The sequence below is a fragment of the Ahaetulla prasina genome, chromosome 3 (genome assembly GCF_028640845.1).
Source record: "Ahaetulla prasina isolate Xishuangbanna chromosome 3, ASM2864084v1, whole genome shotgun sequence".
Classification (NCBI taxonomy): domain Eukaryota; kingdom Metazoa; phylum Chordata; class Lepidosauria; order Squamata; family Colubridae; genus Ahaetulla; species Ahaetulla prasina.
The window spans coordinates 47,392,361-47,415,664 of NC_080541.1; the positions used below are offsets into that span (position 1 = coordinate 47,392,361).

General features: G+C 34.6%; 1 protein-coding gene and 1 long non-coding RNA gene across 4 annotated transcripts in view; one reads left to right on the plus strand and one right to left on the minus strand.

The window, feature by feature from the left end:
• The window catches only part of TOX (thymocyte selection associated high mobility group box), a 229,538-nt gene extending 220,878 nt beyond the window's left edge, over positions 1 to 8,660 (plus strand). For all 3 annotated transcript variants that reach the window (XM_058177267.1, XM_058177268.1, XM_058177269.1), the window contains 2 exons: positions 6,143 to 6,294; positions 7,734 to 8,660. In XM_058177267.1, coding sequence (XP_058033250.1) covers positions 6,143 to 6,294; positions 7,734 to 7,770 — 189 coding nt within the window. In that variant the 3' untranslated portion in view covers positions 7,771 to 8,660. The remainder of the gene's footprint in view (positions 1 to 6,142; positions 6,295 to 7,733) is intronic.
• Positions 8,661 to 8,807: 147 nt separating this feature from the next.
• The window catches only part of LOC131195407 (uncharacterized), a 33,512-nt gene continuing 19,015 nt past the window's right edge, over positions 8,808 to 23,304 (minus strand). Inside the window, exon 5 of the long non-coding RNA XR_009154431.1 lies at positions 8,808 to 12,313. This is a non-coding gene — a long non-coding RNA (uncharacterized LOC131195407). The remainder of the gene's footprint in view (positions 12,314 to 23,304) is intronic.

Consider the following 23,304-nt stretch of genomic DNA (forward strand, 5'->3'; position numbering starts at 1 on the left):
TATTTCTTGCATTGTAATATTCAACAGGATAACTTACTGCATACAGAATAAGAGAGTTGCAAGGGACCTTGGAGATCTTCTAGTACAACCCCCATACTTTGTTTTTTAAGCAGTATGCAAATAATTTGGGATCAGCTTCCTTCCTAAATATTGATGTTCTGCCTAGGAGTCAGCTTATTTTCTTATCTGTGTCTCTAAGTCAAATTGCCTATTTTCAACATTGGATTTGTACCATTTATATATTCTAATATGTCACGAATAGACATGGTGGCTCAGTGGCTAAGATCCTGAGCTTGTTGATCGAAAGGTCAGCAGTTCAGCGGTTCGAATCCCTAGTGCCACGTAATGGAGTGAGCTCCTGTTATTTGTCCCAGCTTCTGCCAACCTAGCAGTTCGAAAGCATGTAAAAAATGCAAGTAAAAAAATAGGGTCCACTCTTGGTGGGAAAGTAACAGTGTTCCGTGCGCCTTTGGCATTTAGTCATGCCGGCCACATGACCACGGAGACGTCTTCGGACAGCGCTGGCTCTTTGGCTTTGAAATGGAGATGAGCACCGCCCCCTAGAGTTGGAAATGATTACCACGTATGTGCGAGGGGAACCTTTACCTTTAATATGCCATGTGTATATTTGTAATTACAAAAAGCTAATTAAAATAGTCTGCCTCTTCCAAAAAAAATTGGACTAAGGGTTCCATAATTCCTAGTCAGGTTTAGCAATGCAGATTAAAAAATGTTGTGGCTTCCTACGTGGAGATATGCCAAGAGAATGATCGTTTCCCAGTGACTGGGACATAGTCAATTGCACCATCATATGTAACCTGTTCTGATTTCCTAGTAAGAAGGTATTGAGCTTGGGGAGAAACTAAGTGACTGAGTGCAGTGATATTATTGAATCACAGGAAAATGAAAGTAGTAATATAACTCCTTAATAACCAAGATAAATCCTGCACTATATACTGAAACGCATGAAAATATGAAATGACAGACATCTATATGACAGACATCTAAGGGAAAGAGGCATGTAACCACTATATAAAAAACACCTTACTAATCTTCTAGTAGAACCACCAGTAGTGGAGGCAGGCAATAACAAGTAATAGTGGTGGAAAGATCATTGTCTAAGCATAATTCTAGCTTTTTCATCTTTCACCTTGGAGAGACATAGGGAGGAAAGTCTTTATTTTCAGATTTTTGTCAATTTGAAAGAGACAAGATGTATTGTGCACTAGGGAAGAAGAATATAAGTAAAAGTTTTACATATTGAGTAATGCTTGATAACATATGAATGTACCAAAAGTGGGATTTTTGTTTTAATTATAGTGATATCAAGATTCTTTGCTAGTGTAATTGATGAGATATAAAATGTAAACATTGAGAGGCACTGTTCTTATAATACCGTACTGAAAAAATCTTTTCTCATCTCTGTAATCTCTGCATGATAGGCAGATACCTACACAAACATAAGCACAAACACACACACGCACACACATGAATGTTATTATCCTTGTATTAGTCAACTATGGCAGGGACTGCTTGTATTTAATTCCCATGAGAAATGGACATGGATTTCAAATATATTCATTTCTACTCTTTTACAACATTTTGTAAAAGAGCATTATGATTATGCATTAGCTTTTTAAGAAAATATTGGCTTGTTTTGTCTGCAGTTTTAAAATTCAGTAAGTATTTCGTTGTATTTCATTCCTTTTAGCCACTTCCACTACTCACTGCCCCTCGCATTGTTTTTTGAATGTGCTTTGGGAGAAGAAGAAAAATCATTAATATCTGTCAACTGTCCTTATAACCTTAATGGAGAATCTTTGTGTGATATCACACAGACAGATTTTCAATTTCCTTGTGTAATAAATAGATGCTTTAGAATTTGGATGTAATTTAAGAGTTTAAAAACACATCACATTGAGATTGATGAATAAATCAGTTGTGAAGACAAAACCTAGATGCCTGTTGAAAATACCTCTCTAGACAGGCAGGAAATGAAATTAGTTCCTGGTAAAGTGGGAAGATGAGGGTCACTGTTTATGTTTCGCTGGAAGCTTTTTTGTACTTGCTATAGACCCACACAAAACCCCCAAGTAGGGATACAGAAATCTAATTAAAGAGCAAATGTGCCATCTGACGTCAAATTAATCTTTATCAAGTGCCCTATTTTTATTTCAGCATGGAGCTAGGAAATGAACCTTAAAATTCAAAGCATGCCACAAAATGGTTGTTGATCTTATCTTGGGTGGCACCGCATAACATTTACCACTGTGTTTTTAGTTCATAGAGTTTCAGTTTTATGATTTTTAAAACAATTGTGTGCAAAGCTTTTCTTCTGATACCTGTTTCTGTGTCAGAATAGTTTATCTGACCTCTCATGAGCTGCTCTTGAGAGTAAGTAGAAGAACAATTTGAAACCCTATTTTCTCCGTTTGTATTTCTGATATTCTCCCATTAGCTTTGTGATATAATTTTAATAAGCATTATTGTACCAACAAAATTGTCAAATTAAATCTAAGAAACTAGAATATTAGGATGTACTTTCATTTATCCTACTGTTTTGCAATTAACAATAGAAAAAAAACCTCTTCATTAATAAGGAAATCTGCTTAAAAATTTAAATGACAGCTTATTTATTCTTTCTTGAGTAGAAGCAGAAAAGTAGGCTATTAATTCAGTAACACTTTGCTTATTGTTCTCAGTATTAATAAATCTAGCTTTGTTCAGAAAACAAAATGTAAAAGAGCAATAACGGAAAATAAAGAAGAACAAAAATAGAAAACAAATCAACTAATCAGAGTTGTCAGTTCCAAGACAGACAGATATAGAAAGATTTCAAACCAGACATTTCAAAAATAGTCATGCAGTTGATTTCTGCAGGAGCTAGAGTAAAAAAAAATGAAATATTTTTACCGCCCCCACCTTAATTTCTTGTTTCAGAAGATGCTTTGATTCATGAATTACTGCGAATGAGTTCAGTGGGTCAGTTGAATAATATAGAAGTTGGCAACTCAAAAGTTGCAGATCAATTTTTGTGGAAAGAAAAAGAACAACTTTTAATTTTTAAAAAAGCTGGGGCGGGGGGTGTTATCCCTGTTCTATGGGGTTCCTCAGGTTTAACCAGAGATGCAGTAGAACTCCTGATCCAGTGTTTGGAAGATATAATAGGAATGGAGGAAACATGTTAAAAGTTAACCTTTGCAAAATGTAAATACTGTTTGTGTATAAACAGTACAACTCCATTCAACTCCAATGTTAGCTGTGGATATTGACACATTTATTCTGAAGGGAAGATCTATGAGGGAAGGTCCTCCTGTGTTCATAGCTCTTACTTAATTTCAGATTCACAGTAAAATGAATTAATTGTTTGGAACTTGTTTTATGTTAGATTTTTTTCTTATTTTAACTTTGAATTCGATGAAGCCCATTGAATTTTGAAATTGACATGGATTGCTTGCCTTTACTTGCTTTTAATTGCTATTAAAATGCAGTTAATAATGGCTGAATTATAATTATCAAGAAAGGAAACTGAATATGCATATATGAAGAGGCTCAAAAATTATAAAGGTCACAAGTTGAAAAATTGATATCTTATAACGAAGAATACTTTCATGGATATGTTGATTGAAAATATACATTAATCTTACAAATTTTTAAACTTAAATTTTGTGCATAACAGTTTGATGAATATAGGGCTGGTTATTGAAATTATTTCATTTCAAAGTATTCAGTTAATTTATTGGATGCACTTGATTTCTTGATGCACTTAGTTCTTTTGAACTTTTAAAGCTGGCATTTAATTGTATATCTTAAATAAGTTAATTTTATGCAGGATTATATCCTGTTTTCCCCAAAATAAGACATCCCTTGATATAAGCCCAATTGGGCTTTTGAACAATGGCCTTAAGGCCAAGCCTTTATTTCAGGGTTTCAAAAAAATATAAGACAGGGTCTTATTTTCGGGGAAACACGTGCAAAACAGAAATGTCAGGATAAATTACGATATATGGATAATTGGTTAAATTAAATATTCTTTAAATAAAATATTAGCTTTAGTTTGTCAGATAGCACAATGTTTTTAAAAGGTATTAATCATTCTTTGATGCATACAATGAAAAGACAAAGAATCTGAGGTTTGCTATATAAGAATACTTCAGATGATCTTTAACATTTGCCTGGAGAAAACTCTATTACTGTTTTGTTTCAAATGCATGTCTTGTGTTTTAGAGTATTTCCAAGACAACTCATAAATTACATGAGCATTTTAATATTATAGTTTCACTTAAAATACAAGAAATCTTGTCTGTTAAAATCTTCAATACAGATTTATAGATTTAAAACAATATCCATTCGTAAGAATTGTTAACATACTGCATTTAAATGCAGTTAAATATTAACTCGGCAGTTAAAAGAAACAGTTATCATGTGGAAAAGTTTAAAAAGTATCCTAAGGGAAGAGCAGCATAAGAGATTAGAAAAGAATTATGTATTATACAATTTAACAAGACATCACAGAACTAGGATAAAAATTAGCATATATGACTTATTTATATTAAAAAGAAATGTCATGGAATAAAATTTTAAAAAACTGTTTCAGAGAAATATGACACCCCAGATTACATTCAGATGTTCTCAAATATGCTATGTACAGCAGTAAAATAAATACATTGCTTTTGCTTACAGGTATTGTAGCCACTCCTAATATTAGAGGCATATTAGTAGCATACTTTTAACTCTATTATTTTCCACTGGAACACAAAATATCAAGATTTTCTGAGCTATTTGTTTGTCAAAAAAACCAAAAACTAAAAAAACCAGACCTCAAATCTGCTTTGGAAATCTGGAATTCATTTAGAAGGGCAACTACTCTTCCTTTCTCCCTCGCTCCCCAATCATTATAATGGCTGTATATTTTTTATTTTGGTTGCCATATAGAAAAAATAATAATTAGAAAGTGTCTGAATTTAAACATTATCCCCCATCATAATATTAAACCATTCCTGAGATTAGTTGACAGGAGCCTGTAAATCTGGAGATACTGTAAGAATTTCCATTGATGGGCCAAGTGAATTGATTGCAGTTTATATTCGAGCAATTAAGGGCTCCATCCTCCATTTTGGCCTACCTGAAAATAAATAGTGCTTGAAAAGTTTACCCTTGTTAAATGAACCCTGCCTCATGAGCTACTCATGAAATAGTAACATGAATAGTCCAGTTAGAAACCTGTTGGTTTAAGTTAGGTATTTATTCTGTTTGCTAAATATAAACTAGTGAGAAGAGAGTGCAATTTCTGACAAATTTGTTCTGCTCAGTTAAACGGAACATTTACTTAATGTATCATCCTCTGATGTCCTTGGGAAGTTTCTTTTTAGGCTGGTTTGTTCTGTTTTCTCCGGTGTACATTAGTTGGTCTATTATGATACACAATAAAGCAGGTCTCCTGGCTTTTTGGCAGTAAAGCATTCTTGAAAATCTGATCAGCTTTCTGATTTGGAAAACATTTAAACATGTTGAAAACAACAGCAAGTGGGGGGTTAGAGGGGGAGGGTTGTTGGTTTTTTTGCTACATTAGTCTAACAACGGTTAAAAAGCTTTAGTTGATTTTTGTGTGTGTGTGTAGTTGAGAAAGAAGTGCAAATAAAGGAAGCAGCAGATGGTCCTTTTGTGGCTGAACCAAATAAAAGGGGTTTGAGAACAATAATTGTGAATAGGTGTAGTCTAATAAAACACTCAGCCACCTGCTGCCTGCCTCCTTCAAAAAGATTCTGTTGCATATTCTTGGAATTAACTAATAGAATATCCTTGGATTGAATTGAAATATGAGCTTCAAGAAATACACAGACCTTTCTTTTATTTTCTCATGTTGAATGCCCTGGGTTTTTTTTTCTTTCTGGTTTTTTTTTAAAGCTTTAAAATGTTTTTGTTCTTTGTCTCAACATTCTCCCTACATGATTGCAATTTGTTGTCTGGCATTTGTCTTAACCAATTAAAATTATCGTCTGAAAAGCCACAAGTGCCCATCTATTTTCCTTTTGCTGCAAGTTTCAGCAAGGCGAAGAACAACTCGGTACTTTATCAAGCCTTTCAATTGAGAGGTTAGCTTTCATAATTAAACCTTGTTTTATTTTGTTTTTGTTTTTAGGGTTTTACTCTCCAGCCTGATTATCAGAATATTATCAATCCAGTATCTACAGCTGCACAAGTTGTTACCCAAGCAATGGAATATGTTCGTTCAGGGTGCAGAAATCCCCCAGCACAGACTGTGGAATGGAATAATGATTACTGCAGTAATGGGTGAGCAGGCAGTGTATGCCACCTGGCATTGAGTAGCATTTAAAACAGAAACTGGACTCAGGCATGGTTTTCATTTTTATACAACAAATATATTCTAGAGGCTAACAGAAATATTCATATGGAAGGATCATTTTCATATGCCGCAATTAAGGAAAAGAGGTTTTGGGAGAAGTTCTTGACTACAATTAAGAGTTACATTTCAAAAATTATAGACTGAGAAGGGACAATCACATTAACTTTATATAAAGAAGTCTTTGTTAAATAACTCTGGTCAACCTTGAGTCTTGGCTGCCATTGTTCTGTGACCAAACTTGGGGAACTTGTAAGGCAGATTCAGAAGACAGTATAATTTATAAGTAAGGCTGCTGCTTTCTGAACTTTTTACAGCTTATGACTACTTTATTTGACAAGTACATTGTTCATTGATCCAGAGAACCTTATGCATGAGTACAAGGCACTCTACTCTTACAGATGGTTTCTTATGTTTGTTTATTCTTTGCAGTAGAACAGTATACTTCACCTCACATCCTTCTAGAGAATTTCTTGACTCTCAAGAAGTGACTTTAGAGCAGGGGTGTCAAACTGGATTTCTTCAAGGGCCAGATCAGCATTGTAGTTCTCCATGGCCAGCAAGGGGGGGTGTAGACAGGACGGATGCCTTCTGCAGCACTCTGCCAGCCAAAATGGGGTGTGGGAGGGGGCTGCACAGCAGAGTGCTGCAGGAGGCAATCTGGGCTGAAAATGGGGTGGGGGTGGTGGCGGTTTTGGCTGCCTAAGGCACCATGGGTCGGTCCTTTGCTATTTCCAGGCCAGCCCTATGGATCAGATTTAAGCACCCTGCGGGCCTTGAGTTTCATACCCCTGCTTTAGAGCATGTAGGAGATGACAAGTCCTATGTCTTATTACATAGGCAGAGTTCCCTACCTGTATCTTTGCTCTTCTAATTGTAGTTCAATTAGAACTTACCATCCAACTGTACCTTTCCCATAGGTGCACTTCTCACAAAGCATTCATTTTCATGGCATTTGACTTGAAGGGAATTTGCAAAGATTATATTTTCATTCAGCCACAATACTTTCTAATTATAAGAACTATTAATTTGCAACTTCCCACCACAAAGTGCTATAAAGAAAAGAGGTTTTAAAATCTCCCACCAGAATAAATATTACATTTGAGATAATAAAATTTCTGGAGTTTCCCCACACAGGTTTTTCTCCAGTATCAAAAGAATATGGCTTTCTTTCAACAATAAGCTCTCTGTGAAAATAAAGCTTCGCCTGAGTTTAATGAGAATATGAAATATAGTATGACTGTTTCAGCAGCTTTGAAAAATCATAGCATGGATTCAGAGATTAACAGAATCCTATCCCTTGTCCCCACTTAAATTTGCTTTTTAATGTGACTCCTAACTTCTTTTTTCTCCCTCCTCTCTTCAATAGGGCCATGCAGAGGGACAAAGCACTGTATCTTACCTGAAAATATTTTGGAAATGCATCTCTTCTTTTCGCTGAGGAATGCAGGGAAGTCTTTTCATCATGGATTGCTTTATGCAGTCAAGGCAGTTCTGCATTTATTTAGAACATATAAAGTCGCTAAGCACTTAGGACTATTTTTGCTGGTGGGTCATTCACTCTGGGAAAAAAAATGTCTTGTTCCTCCACCCCTCCTTTCTTTTTCTTTCTCCTCCCTTAAATGGACATTGCTTTTCTTCCTTCCTTGCAGGAGGAGGATTTGACCATTTGGATTTTGTTGGTTTTTATTTTTGCTGTGAAGTGCTGCGCTAGTAACTGCCTTAGCAACTGTAGATGTCTTGGATAAAAGTCCTGGATTTTCCATTGGTTTTCATAATGGGTGTTTATATGAAACTACTAAAGACTTTTTAAATGGCTTTATGTAGCAGTCATAGCAAGTTGTAAATAGCATCTATGTTTCACTCTCCTAGAGTATAAAATGTGAATGTTTTTTGTAGCTAATTGTACTTTGAAACTGGCTCATTCCAGTTTATTGATTTCACAAAGGGGGTTAAATTGGCAAACATTCATATTTTTACTTCATTTTTAAGCAACTGACTAATAGTTCTATATTTTCAAACTCTGCAAAGAAATATGAAAATTATTCCCAAATGATTTTAATTAAACAGAAATTGGCTTTGTGTCATTAATTATACAAAGAAAAAAAGTGATATTGGGAAAAGAGCAAACACATTTATTTTGTACTGCCTAAAACTGCTTTTTTATCACTTTATGTGTAACAGTTAGTAAATGTCATTTACGTCCTCTTATGTATAAAACTGCCAAATGCTTTCTTGATATTTTATTAGATGCAGAAACAGATTGGAAACAGCTAAATTATAATCTTTACATATGGCTCTGTATTATTGTTTCTTCATCCTGTGTCTGTATTTAATCTTTTTTTATGGAAGCTGTTGCGCCTATTTATGAAATAATAAATATAGGTGTTTGTAAGTAAATTTGTTAGCATCTTAAAAAGGATTTTTTTAAAAAAAATACTTTTGTGGGCATCAGTGTATTTGCTGCTGATATGATTTTTTTTTCCTGTGAGATAAATAAAGCCAACCAGCTTTTGTGGCAGAAAATGGAAATAATAAGAAATTATTCTGTACTTCATATGTTAAACTGAGACCAAACTGGGGGAAAAATAATTCCACTCTATTAAATCAAAACTTTTTTTTCTCTGTTTTGCTAAGTTCAGTCTTGAGCTAGCATGATGATGATTAAGAAGAAACAGTGCACCCAAATACTGTGGTGGAAGAGATTCTTCCTTCTATTCTCTTCTGTGAAAGGAAGATTTCTGCATATTCATAGGGATTGTGTTGGTTGCAGAGGTCATTCAACTGCTCATAAAGTAGAGAAAGAACAACTTATAGCTGTGCAGCCCCTATAATCTACTTGAATTGCTAGACCAGTGCTATAATTCTGAAGCAAACCTTTACATATTCAAAGAATATCTCATCTGCTCTCAGAAAAAACGATCAGGAGAAAGGAATAATTATAATGGAGAGAAAATCCACAAAATTTATTACTGTTATGAAGCACAAAGTAGAGTTCCATTATCCTTTGGGGGTATGAAGTAGCAGAAAAAAGTGATTCATTGCTTCTTTTCTTGCTGGCCCAATAGGAGAACAGAAAATGAGAGGCCAACATTGAAGATGTGTAAGGACTATTGTCATGGATAGTGAAGAATAAAGCAGCTTTGATAAATCTATCTTGGATTTTAAGTGTGCAAATGAATGCAGGCAAGTGAGAGGAAGAATGAATTATTGATCTATAACAGTGTTTCTCAATCTTAGCAACTTTAACTTGTGTGAACTTCCAAGTCCTAGAACTCCCCTGCCAGAATAGCATAGCCGCTGCTTAGACAGATATTAAAAGGTGCATCTGATTTCCCATCTGTTTAGTGAATATATATGCAACTGTTCTAAGTAATGACTGTGGTCAACACTCTTCTTCAGTAGCTGACTGTTCCCATTATAAACCATATAGTATCTATAGGCCTATGGTGACATTCTGCCTAGTTACTCTTGATTATAATCTCTGATATTTTTTTTATTTTTTTTTATTTGCATTTATATCCCGCCCTTCTCCGAAGACTGAGGGCGGCTTACACTATGTTAAGCAATAGTCTTCATCCATTTGTATATTATATACAAAGTCAACTTTTATTGCCCCCCAACAATCTGGGTCCTCATTTTACCGACCTTATAAAGGATGGAAAGCAGAGTCAACTTTGGGCCTGGTGGGGCTTGAACCTGCAGTAATTGCAGGCAGCTGCTGTTAATAACAGACTGTCTTACCAGTCTGAGCCACAGAGGCCCTGTTATAGAAGGAATTTCTCAAAATTTGGAAAAATTGGCTTCTTTTTATAAAGATGAACAATATCTGACAATGTCTGTATCTCTCTTCACTGTTGGAAGCTCCTTAGATAATAATATATAATATGTAAAAAAAAAAACACTATAGTATTTACCTTTGCAGTAGACTTAACAGTATTTAAAAGCAAAAAAAGATAATATAATCTCCCACCTTTCGTGGTAAAAAACCAAAACCAAACCACTTGGTAAGAAATAAATCTACCAACTATCATCCTAATGTTTCCCAAAAAATCTTTAAGCTGCTCTAAGCAGAACCAGAACCAGAACCAGAACCAGAAGCTGGGTTCTGCTTCATAAATAAAATAGAGACATTGTAATAATTAATAAAGTAATAAAGTAATGTTATTCAAATGCCCAAGAAATACAGTATCTTTGATTTGATATAACCTAAGAGCATACACCTTGAAACATTTCAGCATGTAAGAACTAATCGTGAAAGACAAACAGCTGTAGATGAGGCCTAATTTTATTATTTTTAGTCCATACAGAAATTCATGATTGAACTCAGTTTGTCTTAATGTTGAGTTGTTTATCAGCACTAATAATTAGCTAAAATAATTAACTTTATTTTAATAAAAGATCAAATCCCACTGAAATTAATGCTAAAGAAGCTCAATAAGTAACTATGTGAATCAGACTTGACAGGATTTGATAGGAAAGTCTGAATTCTGTTGGCATCTTTTTAGAGAAGATTTAGAGACATAACATATTTAATTTCAATCCAAAGCATAGTCCAAAGTAGAAACACATATTAATGACAGTTAAATAACATCTGCATGGAGATATTGCTTCCTGAAACTATTAGAGTAACAAGCTTACACAGAACATTATGAAAGTGCAAGAGTTGCTATTACTGTATATCCCAGAAAACTGGGAGAGTTTTATGTCCAGGAAACAATAGGATATACCGTACTATTTAATTATTTACTTGACCCCTAAAAATTAAAATCACAATATGTAAAAATGATAAAAACTCCACTGAAAAGTATAACTTTACAAGTATGAATGTTGTGCAAAGCTGGACTGACATCTATAGATAATCAATTTTAAATTGAAACTGTACTTTTCCTCAAAGTACATTACCAAGCTTAGACAATGATTTGTATCTACAATGGAATGCACCATGTATTCTTTTAAAAAAATAATTTTGCAGGCTACATTTTCTTTGTGAGAACAGAAACTGTATTTTCAAACTGGAAAATGCAACCGGAAGTAATTGAAAGATATGAAATGCATACAGAGTACTACCTAAGCTAATTCTACTGCTATTTGGAGAACATCTCAAATATTCTAATATATATATATATAAAACCTCATTTTAAACTGTGTAGATAAAGTGATAAAGTGATAAAGAGTTGTGTGTATTTTCCAGCTTGGCAGCCCGACCCAAGGCAGGGACGCATGTGAGTGGCAGGCGATCAGAGGGTGCTTGTGCTTGTGTGCAAAGCTCCACTCGCACAAAAGGAGGGCACTTGCGGTCATGAGTGAAGCTTCAGCCACACCAGCGGCAGGCACTTGCGCTCCCACACAGAGCTCCACACATGCAACTGGAGAGTGCTTGTCCACCGCTCACACAATTGGAACTTCACACATGCGTGCTTGCCCATCTGACCCGCGGCCGGGTTTTGAACAGGTTGCAGTCCGGTAATGGCCACGGCCTGGGGGTTGGGACCCCCTGATTTAGATGAAATACTTCAGATCTTATACAAGCACAGCAGCACTGTACTATTAATTTAAACAACTCTTCTTTCAGGCTTCTGGATGTATCTAAGAAAACGATGCAGTTGCTTTATGAGTTAGTTTGACATTAATAAATCTTGTCTTTAATGCAGATGCTCCTTTTGAAGACTCATGTGGAAGCCTGGCAGAGGAAGGGGGGGTAACTTTTATTAACAGCAGAATAATGTGCCTGCATGCAGTTTGAAACCCAACTTTTAAATAATTTTCGAAGTGTTCATATCTCAAACACAAAAAGTAGAACTGGACAATTCTATCATAATTTCTCTGGGTACCATTGGATAGGATTGATTGAGTTTGAGCTTCATTTCTGAAAATCTATCTATACAATAAGAAGAGTATAATATTTATAATCCTTCCAAAGTCTTGGTCATCTTCAGGATATCCCCACTGAAAGAAAATAAGCAATCACATGCCACAATTATTTTAGTTATTGAAGGAATCCACCTGAGGGATTTACTGTAAACATCATGTTAGGCCATTTAAAAATGAAACAAAACTTAATAATTAAATCTAAAGGTTCACATATTATGCAACTATAAGCACCAAGTCTTTTTCTGATCTGGTCAAGCTTCTTACACAAACACAATCTATTTGCTATTGCTTTCTCACCAATAGTTTTTTTTTTATGTAGGCAAATATTAATTCAAATATGCAAGCATTCACAAGACTCATTAAAAGTTAGCAGCCAGCCATGACAAAACAAGGGAGCAACAATAATGCATTTTCTTTCTAAAGAGTTATGAAAAATATAATTAGCACTGTTCAGAAACAAAGTACTAAGACTGCAATTATATGCACATTTACCTGAGAATAAACTTCATTTAAAGATCTTAAAATAGTTACATGTCCCTCATCAAATCTGCATGATTCCCACTTACAGTTTTCGAAAGGAAACACTTAGTTTTAATCAGCAAAGGAAGACATTATAGTCTATTAGCTGACGCTACCATTAACTGCAAGATTACATAGCTAGTAATCAATTACATGAGATATTTCTCCATTTCATTCATTTCAATACAGCGTTGTATGCCAATCTTTCCAAATCAATAATGTTAGAGGAAAACATCTATAAAACAGCTATCACAATAAAGTTAATGATACAAATTTAAGCACCGACAATACAGAGTTTGGAGATTGTTTATGAATATCCTGCCAGATGGGTAGCAATAGGCATTGGTAAAATCTCCAGGGATAAAAATGAATATAAAGCAGTCAAACATTGTGCAATTATACCAAAATATTTCTTATACATTCATAATTTACCCACACCCCTAGTATAACAATAATAGCTTTATGACAAAAGAAAATAAAACAATCCATTTATCATTGTGTATCACACACTATATTCTTCTTGGTAAAACTATCTTAATCCCAAATACAAATTTTAGGTTATGCATCCATATATATAAAGTATCCAGACTTGTTATTACATTTTGATTCTATCAGTTTATTATAAAATTATGGAAACCTATTACCTTACATACATTGGCAGATATTAATATAATATAATATAAACAGCAATTGTGTTGTACATTTCAAAGTCAGACACCAATTCTTTCACAAAATGCAGTATTTTATTAAGATTATTCTGGAATGCACAACCTGACTCTGGTTTCATCCCAAAACCCCCAAAATTTTTACCTTAGACTGGCTACTATTGACCTCACCCAATCCTAAGAGGTCTGTAAGGGGCGTGCATAAGAGCAGTATTGTGCTTACCGTCTCTGTCCTAATGTTCCCATTTTTGGTATTCATTTTATGTATTCAATTAATGCTTATACTTATATATATTATCTAATACGTACTTGATAAATAAATAAATAAATACTAGGGACATATGTGAAACTACTGCCTATTTATCAGTTTGTAAGTGCCATAGGTATAACATAAGCCCACAGATCTTTCCTAGATGGATTATCCAGAAACAGGTTCTTCAACTACTGTATCTGGCAATGTTCTTGCAAGAAGAACATTAGAAGATAAAACCACTGGTTTTCCTGCATGTGGTTTGGAGTATTCTTCTTGGTGCCAAACAAATGATTTCTGGAGAGATTTTTTTTACTCCAAAAACTTAACTTTCCATCTTTCACTGAGCCAATAGCAAGTACTGGGCAGGTGGATAGGAAGTACAGTACTTGAAGTTCAGATTCCAAAGTTGAATGTGCCTGAACTTTATAAATCAGAAAAATCACAGTTTTTAACAGTTGGATTATTATGTATGAACAGAAGAGGAGAGAAGATGAGTTCAAGATTCAGATAGTTAGATTTGTACAGTAGGATTATAGAATACTGCAAAACGATTAATCTTTTCTTTTATGTCTGAGATAAGGCTTTAAAAAGGCTTTTTGAATCTATTTCTACATCTGATCAAAGTTATGCAAACACACATTGCATATGTATTACATACGGTATAATGCAGCAATTAAAAACTGTTAAATATCCAAAATAAAGAGAATATGTGTGTGTGTGTGTGTGTATTTGTAATTACACACACACACACATATATATACACATACACACACATTGATACATATAAAGGATATACTGCAAACTGTGTTATTTCTGTGTTATTGGAAATAAATAAATTAAAACTAATGCTTCTTAGGTTTTTAAAACAGACTAACAGAATTAACACAAGCATCACACATGTTTAATACCCTCTTGTTTTCATGGAATTAGTTATACTGTTATTTGAATCCTAGTCCTAAACAAGGTTTATGAACAAAACACACTTCTTGTCCATCTGTTTTGTCTCTCAGCAACTAGGAACTATCTTAGAATCAAACATTAGGAATAAAGATCATAATGTGCCATTGTGCCTTAATAACGATGCATATAACAATGAGCTACAATTTAAGCTGATTTGGCCTTTTCTACAGGACTCACGGTTCTTTGTTTTTAGATTAACACTGACCTTTTCAAGTTGCATCAGGCTGAAGTAATTTGTCAGAACAGATATGAATTGCATTTGCAAAGAATAATTGTGATGTATCTTGCCCATAAATTTCACCTAATTCTGGCTAAATAAATTAACATGTTTTTCTAAAGCAGCCTAATCGCAAAACAGCTCCACCTATCTTTCTGAAATTAGTGTTTTCATTACATTAGGTATCAGATAGTCTAATACAGGGGTCTCCAACCTTGGTCCCTTTAAGACTTGTGAATTTCAACTCCCAGAACTCTGGGAGTTGAAGTCCACAAGTCTTAAAGGGACCAAGGTTGGAGACTCCTGGTCTAATTTTCCTGGAAATTTTACCCCATTCTAAGAAAGATTTTAAAAGTATCTGTGGTTTCTCCATGCTAGACCAGAGTCAAAATTATAAATATAGCTTTTAAAGATGTTTGATTACAGGACAATCAATATTCAGCCAATAATCAGCTATTTGACAGGGATGTCAAATAGCCCAAAGAAGTGATATCATCATTATTGGAAAATTTATAAGAAAATTCCTTTGATTCAGGCCTTTAAACAATAAACAACATTAAATCAGAAGGCAGGTGAACAAAAAAAATATCATAAAGTTTGAAAACATTGTCCAAGATATTTTGATACCTAAGGCTGCAACTCTATCCCTTATCATCCCATATTCACCAAACACAGGATTGCATGATCCAAGTGACAAATGATTGAAGTAATTTGCTTTCCTCAATGCTGTTTGTAGTTAAGTTTCAAAACTTTGAGGAAACTCTTTATTTGATAGAAATTATGCTAGAAAATTCATTAAAGATTTACCCAGGGGTGAAATGCTCCAGGTTCAGACCAGATCAGCCGATCCAGTAGTGATGGTGGCAGGTGGTTCGGAGAACCGATTGCAAAAATCCCTGACCTCCCCCGCCAATGCTCACCCAATGCCCAGTCGCCTGCTTCCCTGCTTGCTGCTTCTTTTAAAAAATGCTTTTAAAAGGTAAAAAAAAGAAGCTCTGACAATCACAGCTGAGTTGCGTGATCATCAGCCTTTTTTTTACTTTTAAAAGCATTTTTTACAACTTATTCGGCCAAATAGGTTGTAAAAAAATGCTTTTAAAGTAAAAAAAAACATTGCATGCCACAGCTGATCACACATACATACACACCGCGTGCTCTTCTAGTTACCCCATGCCTCCTTTTGACATGCACTGCACACACGTGTGTTCCTTGCATTTGGTGTGCAAAGCACATGAGCACACTTAGCACGCATGCACAGCCAGCTAACCGGTAGAAAATCAGTTCAGTTTCACCACTGGGTTCATCCATATGGATTGTCTTCATATCACTTAAGCTTCATTTTGTAATATGCAAAGGAATATATTTCAAAGTTTTTTTAAATTATAAGTGTAAAATTATAAGTAACTTGGTAATTTACTCTGTCCTGTATAATATCCATTACTAATGTAGTGATTTAGGTCTTTTCTAACCTGTGCTAGATTTTAAACAGGAAAAAAAATATTTAGAATAAACCAAGTGACAAGTAGGTTCACTATTCTGAGAAAATGGAAATGGATAAAGTCTCACTCATGTTAAGAAATCAAAATGAAGACCTTTGCCCTCTTAGGAGAATCTATGAACTTGATGTCAATAAACAAGCAAATAAACAGATAAATCTTAATTGCAAAACATGGTACTCTAACATAAGCTTATTCCAGCATATTCAAATACCTGCCAACTCCAATTACATTTACATTTACGTCCTTCCTTGTTTTTGCTGTTACTATTATCACCAGTATTTCCCTGCCATTCTTTGGAAAGTTAATCCAAGGTAACTTCAGTGTCCAAACCAGCTACAATAATCTCTTGAACTAGATCAAAAGTACTGTGTTAGTCTTATCCAATATACCTTGGAATTTAATAACATCAACAATAAAAACAACAACAATAGGATTCAATGTTTCTTCAAGAAGAGAATGAATGATGAATGAGCCCTATCATTCATCCCAGTTTTCTGTGTATGCGTAAAACTCCTGGCTGGATGTATCACATAATGCTGATTTCAAATAGAAGAAAAGCCCTGCTGGATTAGGCCAAGTGCAATTTATTCTAGACCAGTGTTTCTGAACCTCAATTTTAAGATGTAAACTTCAACACACAGAATACCACAGTCAACTCAATAACTAGTCAGTTTCAAACCATGAAAAGAACTCTTAGTTGACTAAATCTTTGCATTCAATGGCTGCATGGTTTAAGTAAGCCATGATTGGCTGAAAAGATTCTTTACTAACTCTAGAATCTTGGCCCTTACTGTCCTGACCACATTTTTTATTTGATGAAGACAAGAAACTTAAAATACCTCTAATGCATGTTTAAGAGTTTATGAACTAAAATATACAAAGTTTAAATAATAAATAAATTCATTAAAATTGCATATTTCCATAGGGATTAATAATTGCAAGACAATCAGGATCACAATTATGAAGGCAACAAAGTTGTATTTCCTTATTTTCCAGAACTGAGGGTCATTCAGTTCCATCCAAGTTGTAATGTTACAACTTCAAAGGGGATTTGTCCATTTAGAAATGCCCTTGAGTCAAGCTTGATTTTTGTTAACTATATCCATGCAATTTTCTTTACAGAATTATGGAAGTTATTGCCATCATCTTCAGATGGTCCTTCATCCAAATATTACCTGCATTTTAATTAAACTTCTGTAATATGCTTCTCATCTTAAGATGTTCATTTCCATTGTCTGTCATTTTCTAATTTTCAGATAATAGTTTGAGGTTAGGAGAAGAACTGCAAACCCTAATCCAAACATGGCAAAATACTACTTTATACCAAGAATGGCATTTTATTTCTGAATTAATTTTACCTTGCCAAAACCACAGGATACACACCTAATCATATCACTGTGAGAAGTTATGGTCAAGTATTCTGACCTTTTTCCCTAATTTGGAATATGTAGCAAAACTGGGAAATACGTTTGTTAAGCATTGCAAAGGCCTAGTGCAGGGGTCTCCAACCTTGGCAACTTTAAGACTTGTGGACTTCAACTCCCAGAGTTCCTCAACCAGCAAAGCCAGCAAAGCTGGCTGAAGAACTCTGGGAGTTAAAGTCCACAAGTCTTAAAGTTGCCAAGGTTGGAGACCTTTGGAGTAGCACATTCCTTCTGCAATCTTGAGAGGATTACAAGTGGTGCTATGATCTCAGGAATGGCAAAAATTATTGCTGAGAACTGCATATGACCCACCTTTCTAAGCAGTTTGATTTATGTAAAGTCATTAATACAGAAGTATCCACAAATACTTCTGTGCAAGTGTTTGTTGATACTGTGCAAAAAAGTCAAGATAATGGCCACACCCACACAAGAAAGCCCCAACTTGTTTTACAGATTCCTGCTTTGATCATGCTGTTGGGCTACTACCTTATTTTTTTTAAAAAAAAAAATCCTTCCCAGATACCCTTTCATTTGCGAGGTTTATTTCATTATTAATTGCTATCTCTCATTTATCTATTTATTTATCTATTTATTATCTACCTCTATCTCATCTATATCTATGTATATTTATCATCCATCTCTATTATCTATCAATCTAGTATAAATTCTCTATCTATCTATCTATCTATCTATCTATCTATCTATCTATCTATCTATCTATCTATCATCTATCTAATATCTCTACTTACCTACCTTGAGAGCAACTACCAGATGTGTTCTAGTAGCTCCTTTTTTTAAAAAAATGAAACTTGGCTGTACATTTTTCTTGAAAAATTGATTTATGTCCCAAATTACATTCCTTAATACTATAAGATCCTGAGGCAGAATGTTATATTTTATTTCATTTCCTTCTTGCTTTTAATTTTCCAAAAAGTCAAGAAGGGATATGTCTTTGCTCTGGTTTAGAAAGGATGCCATGTGACTCTGCCTTCCCCAATGGCCTGAAAGATAAAAGCTTCAGTACTATGTACATCTGCAAAAGGATAAGAAGCAAAGGAGGGGCATATAGACTTAGTGACCTTTTGGAAAAGAAGATTTGAAAACTAGACCTTTCTCCCTACAGATCCTGCCATGTCACTATAGGAGTGATGAAACAGAACCATGGCTGACCTCAGACAAATCATGCTATTGTTTTCTGCATTGCCTGAAGTCATTAGATTTGCTTCAAAAGAAGCCTGAAAATACATTTTTATATATGTACTTCTCAGAATAATCCCTAAATTGTTCATTACCTTCAGAGGTTTTTTAGAAGTACTACACATTCTTTTTGTGGATCTTAAATTGCTACTGGGCACTTTATTACTTCTCTAGCCCTATTAAATATAATAAGGTGAAAAGAAGCAACAGAGAATAAACTGTGGAGTACAGTTCATGAAAAATCATCAAAGCAGCAAAAAATTGGTTACTTCTTGGGAGTAATGAAGATGAAAGATATAGGTAGCTCAAGTAATAAAATGAGCCCAGTGCATTTGTCAAATAAATATGATCTGCTGAAGTGGGATTTACAAACTAAGTTCAAGAATCAAGGGAAACCCAGCATACAGTGAATTACAATAATCCAATCTGGAGATAACCAGGACACATCATAGCTATATTTAGATCAGAACCTGAAAGAAAAGGACAGACCTGATTGAATTTTCAGGTAACAAAGCAACTCCAAACCTCAGCACTAACCTGAGTTGACATGGTGAGAGATGGCTCTAAGATGGCCACTGAATCTCGAGCCTTGGACCTTTAAGACTTGTGAATTTCAACTCCCAGAACTCTGGGAGTTGAAGTCCACAAGTCTTAAAGGGACCAAGGTTGGAGACTCCTGGTCTAATTTTCCTGGAAATTTTACCCCATTCTAAGAAAGATTTTAAAAGTATCTGTGGTTTCTCCATGCTAGACCAGAGTCAAAATTATAAATATAGCTTTTAAAGATGTTTGATTACAGGACAATCAATATTCAGCCAATAATCAGCTATTTGACAGGGATGTCAAATAGCCCAAAGAAGTGATATCATCATTATTGGAAAATTTATAAGAAAATTCCTTTGATTCAGGCCTTTAAACAATAAACAACATTAAATCAGAAGGCAGGTGAACAAAAAAAATATCATAAAGTTTGAAAACATTGTCCAAGATATTTTGATACCTAAGGCTGCAACTCTATCCCTTATCATCCCATATTCACCAAACACAGGATTGCATGATCCAAGTGACAAATGATTGAAGTAATTTGCTTTCCTCAATGCTGTTTGTAGTTAAGTTTCAAAACTTTGAGGAAACTCTTTATTTGATAGAAATTATGCTAGAAAATTCATTAAAGATTTACCCAGGGGTGAAATGCTCCAGGTTCAGACCAGATCAGCCGATCCAGTAGTGATGGTGGCGGGTGGTTCGGAGAACCGATTGCAAAAATCCCTGACCTCCCCCGCCAATGCTCACCCAATGCCCAGGCACCTGCTTCCCTGCTTGCTGCTTCTTTTAAAAAATGCTTTTAAAAGGTAAAAAAAAGAAGCTCTGACAATCACAGCTGAGTTGCGTGATCGTCAGCCTTTTTTTTACTTTTAAAAGCATTTTTACACCCTATTAGGCCAAATAGGGTGTAAAAAATGCTTTTAAAAGTAAAAAAAAACATTGCATGCCACAGCTGATCACACATACATACACACCGCGTGCTCTTCTAGTTACCCCATGCCTCCTTTTGACATGCACTGCACACACGTGTGTTCCTTGCATTTGGTGTGCAAAGCACATGAGCACACTTAGCACGCATGCACAGCCAGCTAACCGGTAGAAAATCAGTTCAGTTTCACCACTGGGTTCATCCATATGGATTGTCTTCATATCACTTAAGCTTCATTTTGTAATATGCAAAGGAATATATTTCAAAGTTTTTTTAAATTATAAGTGTAAAATTATAAGTAACTTGGTAATTTACTCTGTTCTGTATAATATCCATTACTAATGTAGTGATTTAGGTCTTTTCTAACCTGTGCTAGATTTTAAACAGGAAAAAATATTTAGAATAAACCAAGTGACAAGTAGGTTCACTATTCTGAGAAAATGGAAATGGATAAAGTCTCACTCATGTTAAGAAATCAAAATGAAGACCTTTGCCCTCTTAGGAGAATCTATGAACTTGATGTCAATAAACAAGCAAATAAACAGATAAATCTTAATTGCAAAACATGGTACTCTAACATAAGCTTATTCCAGCATATTCAAATACCTGCCAACTCCAATTACATTTACATTTACGTCCTTCCTTGTTTTTGCTGTTACTATTATCACCAGTATTTCCCTGCCATTCTTTGGAAAGTTAATCCAAGGTAACTTCAGTGTCCAAACCAGCTACAATAATCTCTTGAACTAGATCAAAAGTACTGTGTTAGTCTTATCCAATATACCTTGGAATTTAATAACATCAACAATAAAAACAACAACAATAGGATTCAATGTTTCTTCAAGAAGAGAATGAATGATGAATGAGCCCTATCATTCATCCCAGTTTTCTGTGTATGCGTAAAACTCCTGGCTGGATGTATCACATAATGCTGATTTCAAATAGAAGAAAAGCCCTGCTGGATTAGGCCAAGTGCAATTTATTCTAGACCAGTGTTTCTGAACCTCAATTTTAAGATGTGTAAACTTCAACACACAGAATACCACAGTCAACTCAATAACTAGTCAGTTTCAAACCATGAAAAGAACTCTTAGTTGACTAAATCTTTGCATTCAATGGCTGCATGGTTTAAGTAAGCCATGATTGGCTGAAAAGATTCTTTACTAACTCTAGAATCTTGGCCCTTACTGTCCTGACCACATTTTTTATTTGATGAAGACAAGAAACTTAAAATACCTCTAATGCATGTTTAAGAGTTTATGAACTAAAATATACAAAGTTTAAATAATAAATAAATTCATTAAAATTGCATATTTCCATAGGGATTAATAATTGCAAGACAATCAGGATCACAATTATGAAGGCAACAAAGTTGTATTTCCTTATTTTCCAGAACTGAGGGTCATTCAGTTCCATCCAAGTTGTAATGTTACAACTTCAAAGGGGATTTGTCCATTTAGAAATGTCCTTGAGTCAAGCTTGATTTTTGTTAACTATATCCATGCAATTTTCTTTACAGAATTATGGAAGTTATTGCCATCATCTTCAGATGGTCCTTCATCCAAATATTACCTGCATTTTAATTAAACTTCTGTAATATGCTTCTCATCTTAAGATGTTCATTTCCATTGTCTGTCATTTTCTAATTTTCAGATAATAGTTTGAGGTTAGGAGAAGAACTGCAAACCCTAATCCAAACATGGCAAAATACCACTTTATACCAAGAATGGCATTTTATTTCTGAATTAATTTTACCTTGCCAAAACCACAGGATACACACCTAATCATATCACTGTGAGAAGTTATGGTCAAGTATTTTGACCTTTTTCCCTAATTTGGAATATGTAGCAAAACTGGGAAATACGTTTGTTAAGCATTGCAAAGGCCTAGTGCAGGGGTTTCCAACCTTGGCAACTTTAAGACTTGTGGACTTCAACTCCCAGAGTTCCTCAACCAGCAAAGCCAGCAAAGCTGGCTGAAGAACTCTGGGAGTTAAAGTCCACAAGTCTTAAAGTTGCCAAGGTTGGAGACCTTTGGAGTAGCACATTCCTTCTGCAATCTTGAGAGGATTACAAGTGGTGCTATGATCTCAGGAATGGCAAAAATTATTGCTGAGAACTGCATATGACCCACCTTTCTAAGCAGTTTGATTTATGTAAAGTCATTAATACAGAAGTATCCACAAATACTTCTGTGCAAGTGTTTGTTGATACTGTGCAAAAAAGTCAAGATAATGGCCACACCCACACAAGAAAGCCCCAACTTGTTTTACAGATTCCTGCTTTGATCATGCTGTTGGGCTACTACCTTATTTTTTTTTTAAAAAAAAATCCTTCCCAGATACCCTTTCATTTGCGAGGTTTATTTCATTATTAATTGCTATCTCTCATTTATCTATTTATTTATCTATTTATTATCTACCTCTATCTCATCTATATCTATGTATATTTATCATCCATCTCTATTATCTATCAATCTAGTATAAATTCTCTATCTATCTATCTATCTATCTATCTATCTATCTATCTATCTATCTATCTATCTATCTATCTATCTATCATCTATCTAATATCTCTACTTACCTACCTTGAGAGCAATTACCAGATGTGTTCTAGTAGCTCCTTTTTTTAAAAAAATGAAACTTGGCTGTACATTTTTCTTGAAAAATTGATTTATGTCCCAAATTACATTCCTTAATACTATAAGATCCTGAGGCAGAATGTTATATTTTATTTCATTTCCTTCTTGCTTTTAATTTTCCAAAAAGTCAAGAAGGGATATGTCTTTGCTCTGGTTTAGAAAGGATGCCATGTGACTCTGCCTTCCCCAATGGCCTGAAAGATAAAAGCTTCAGTACT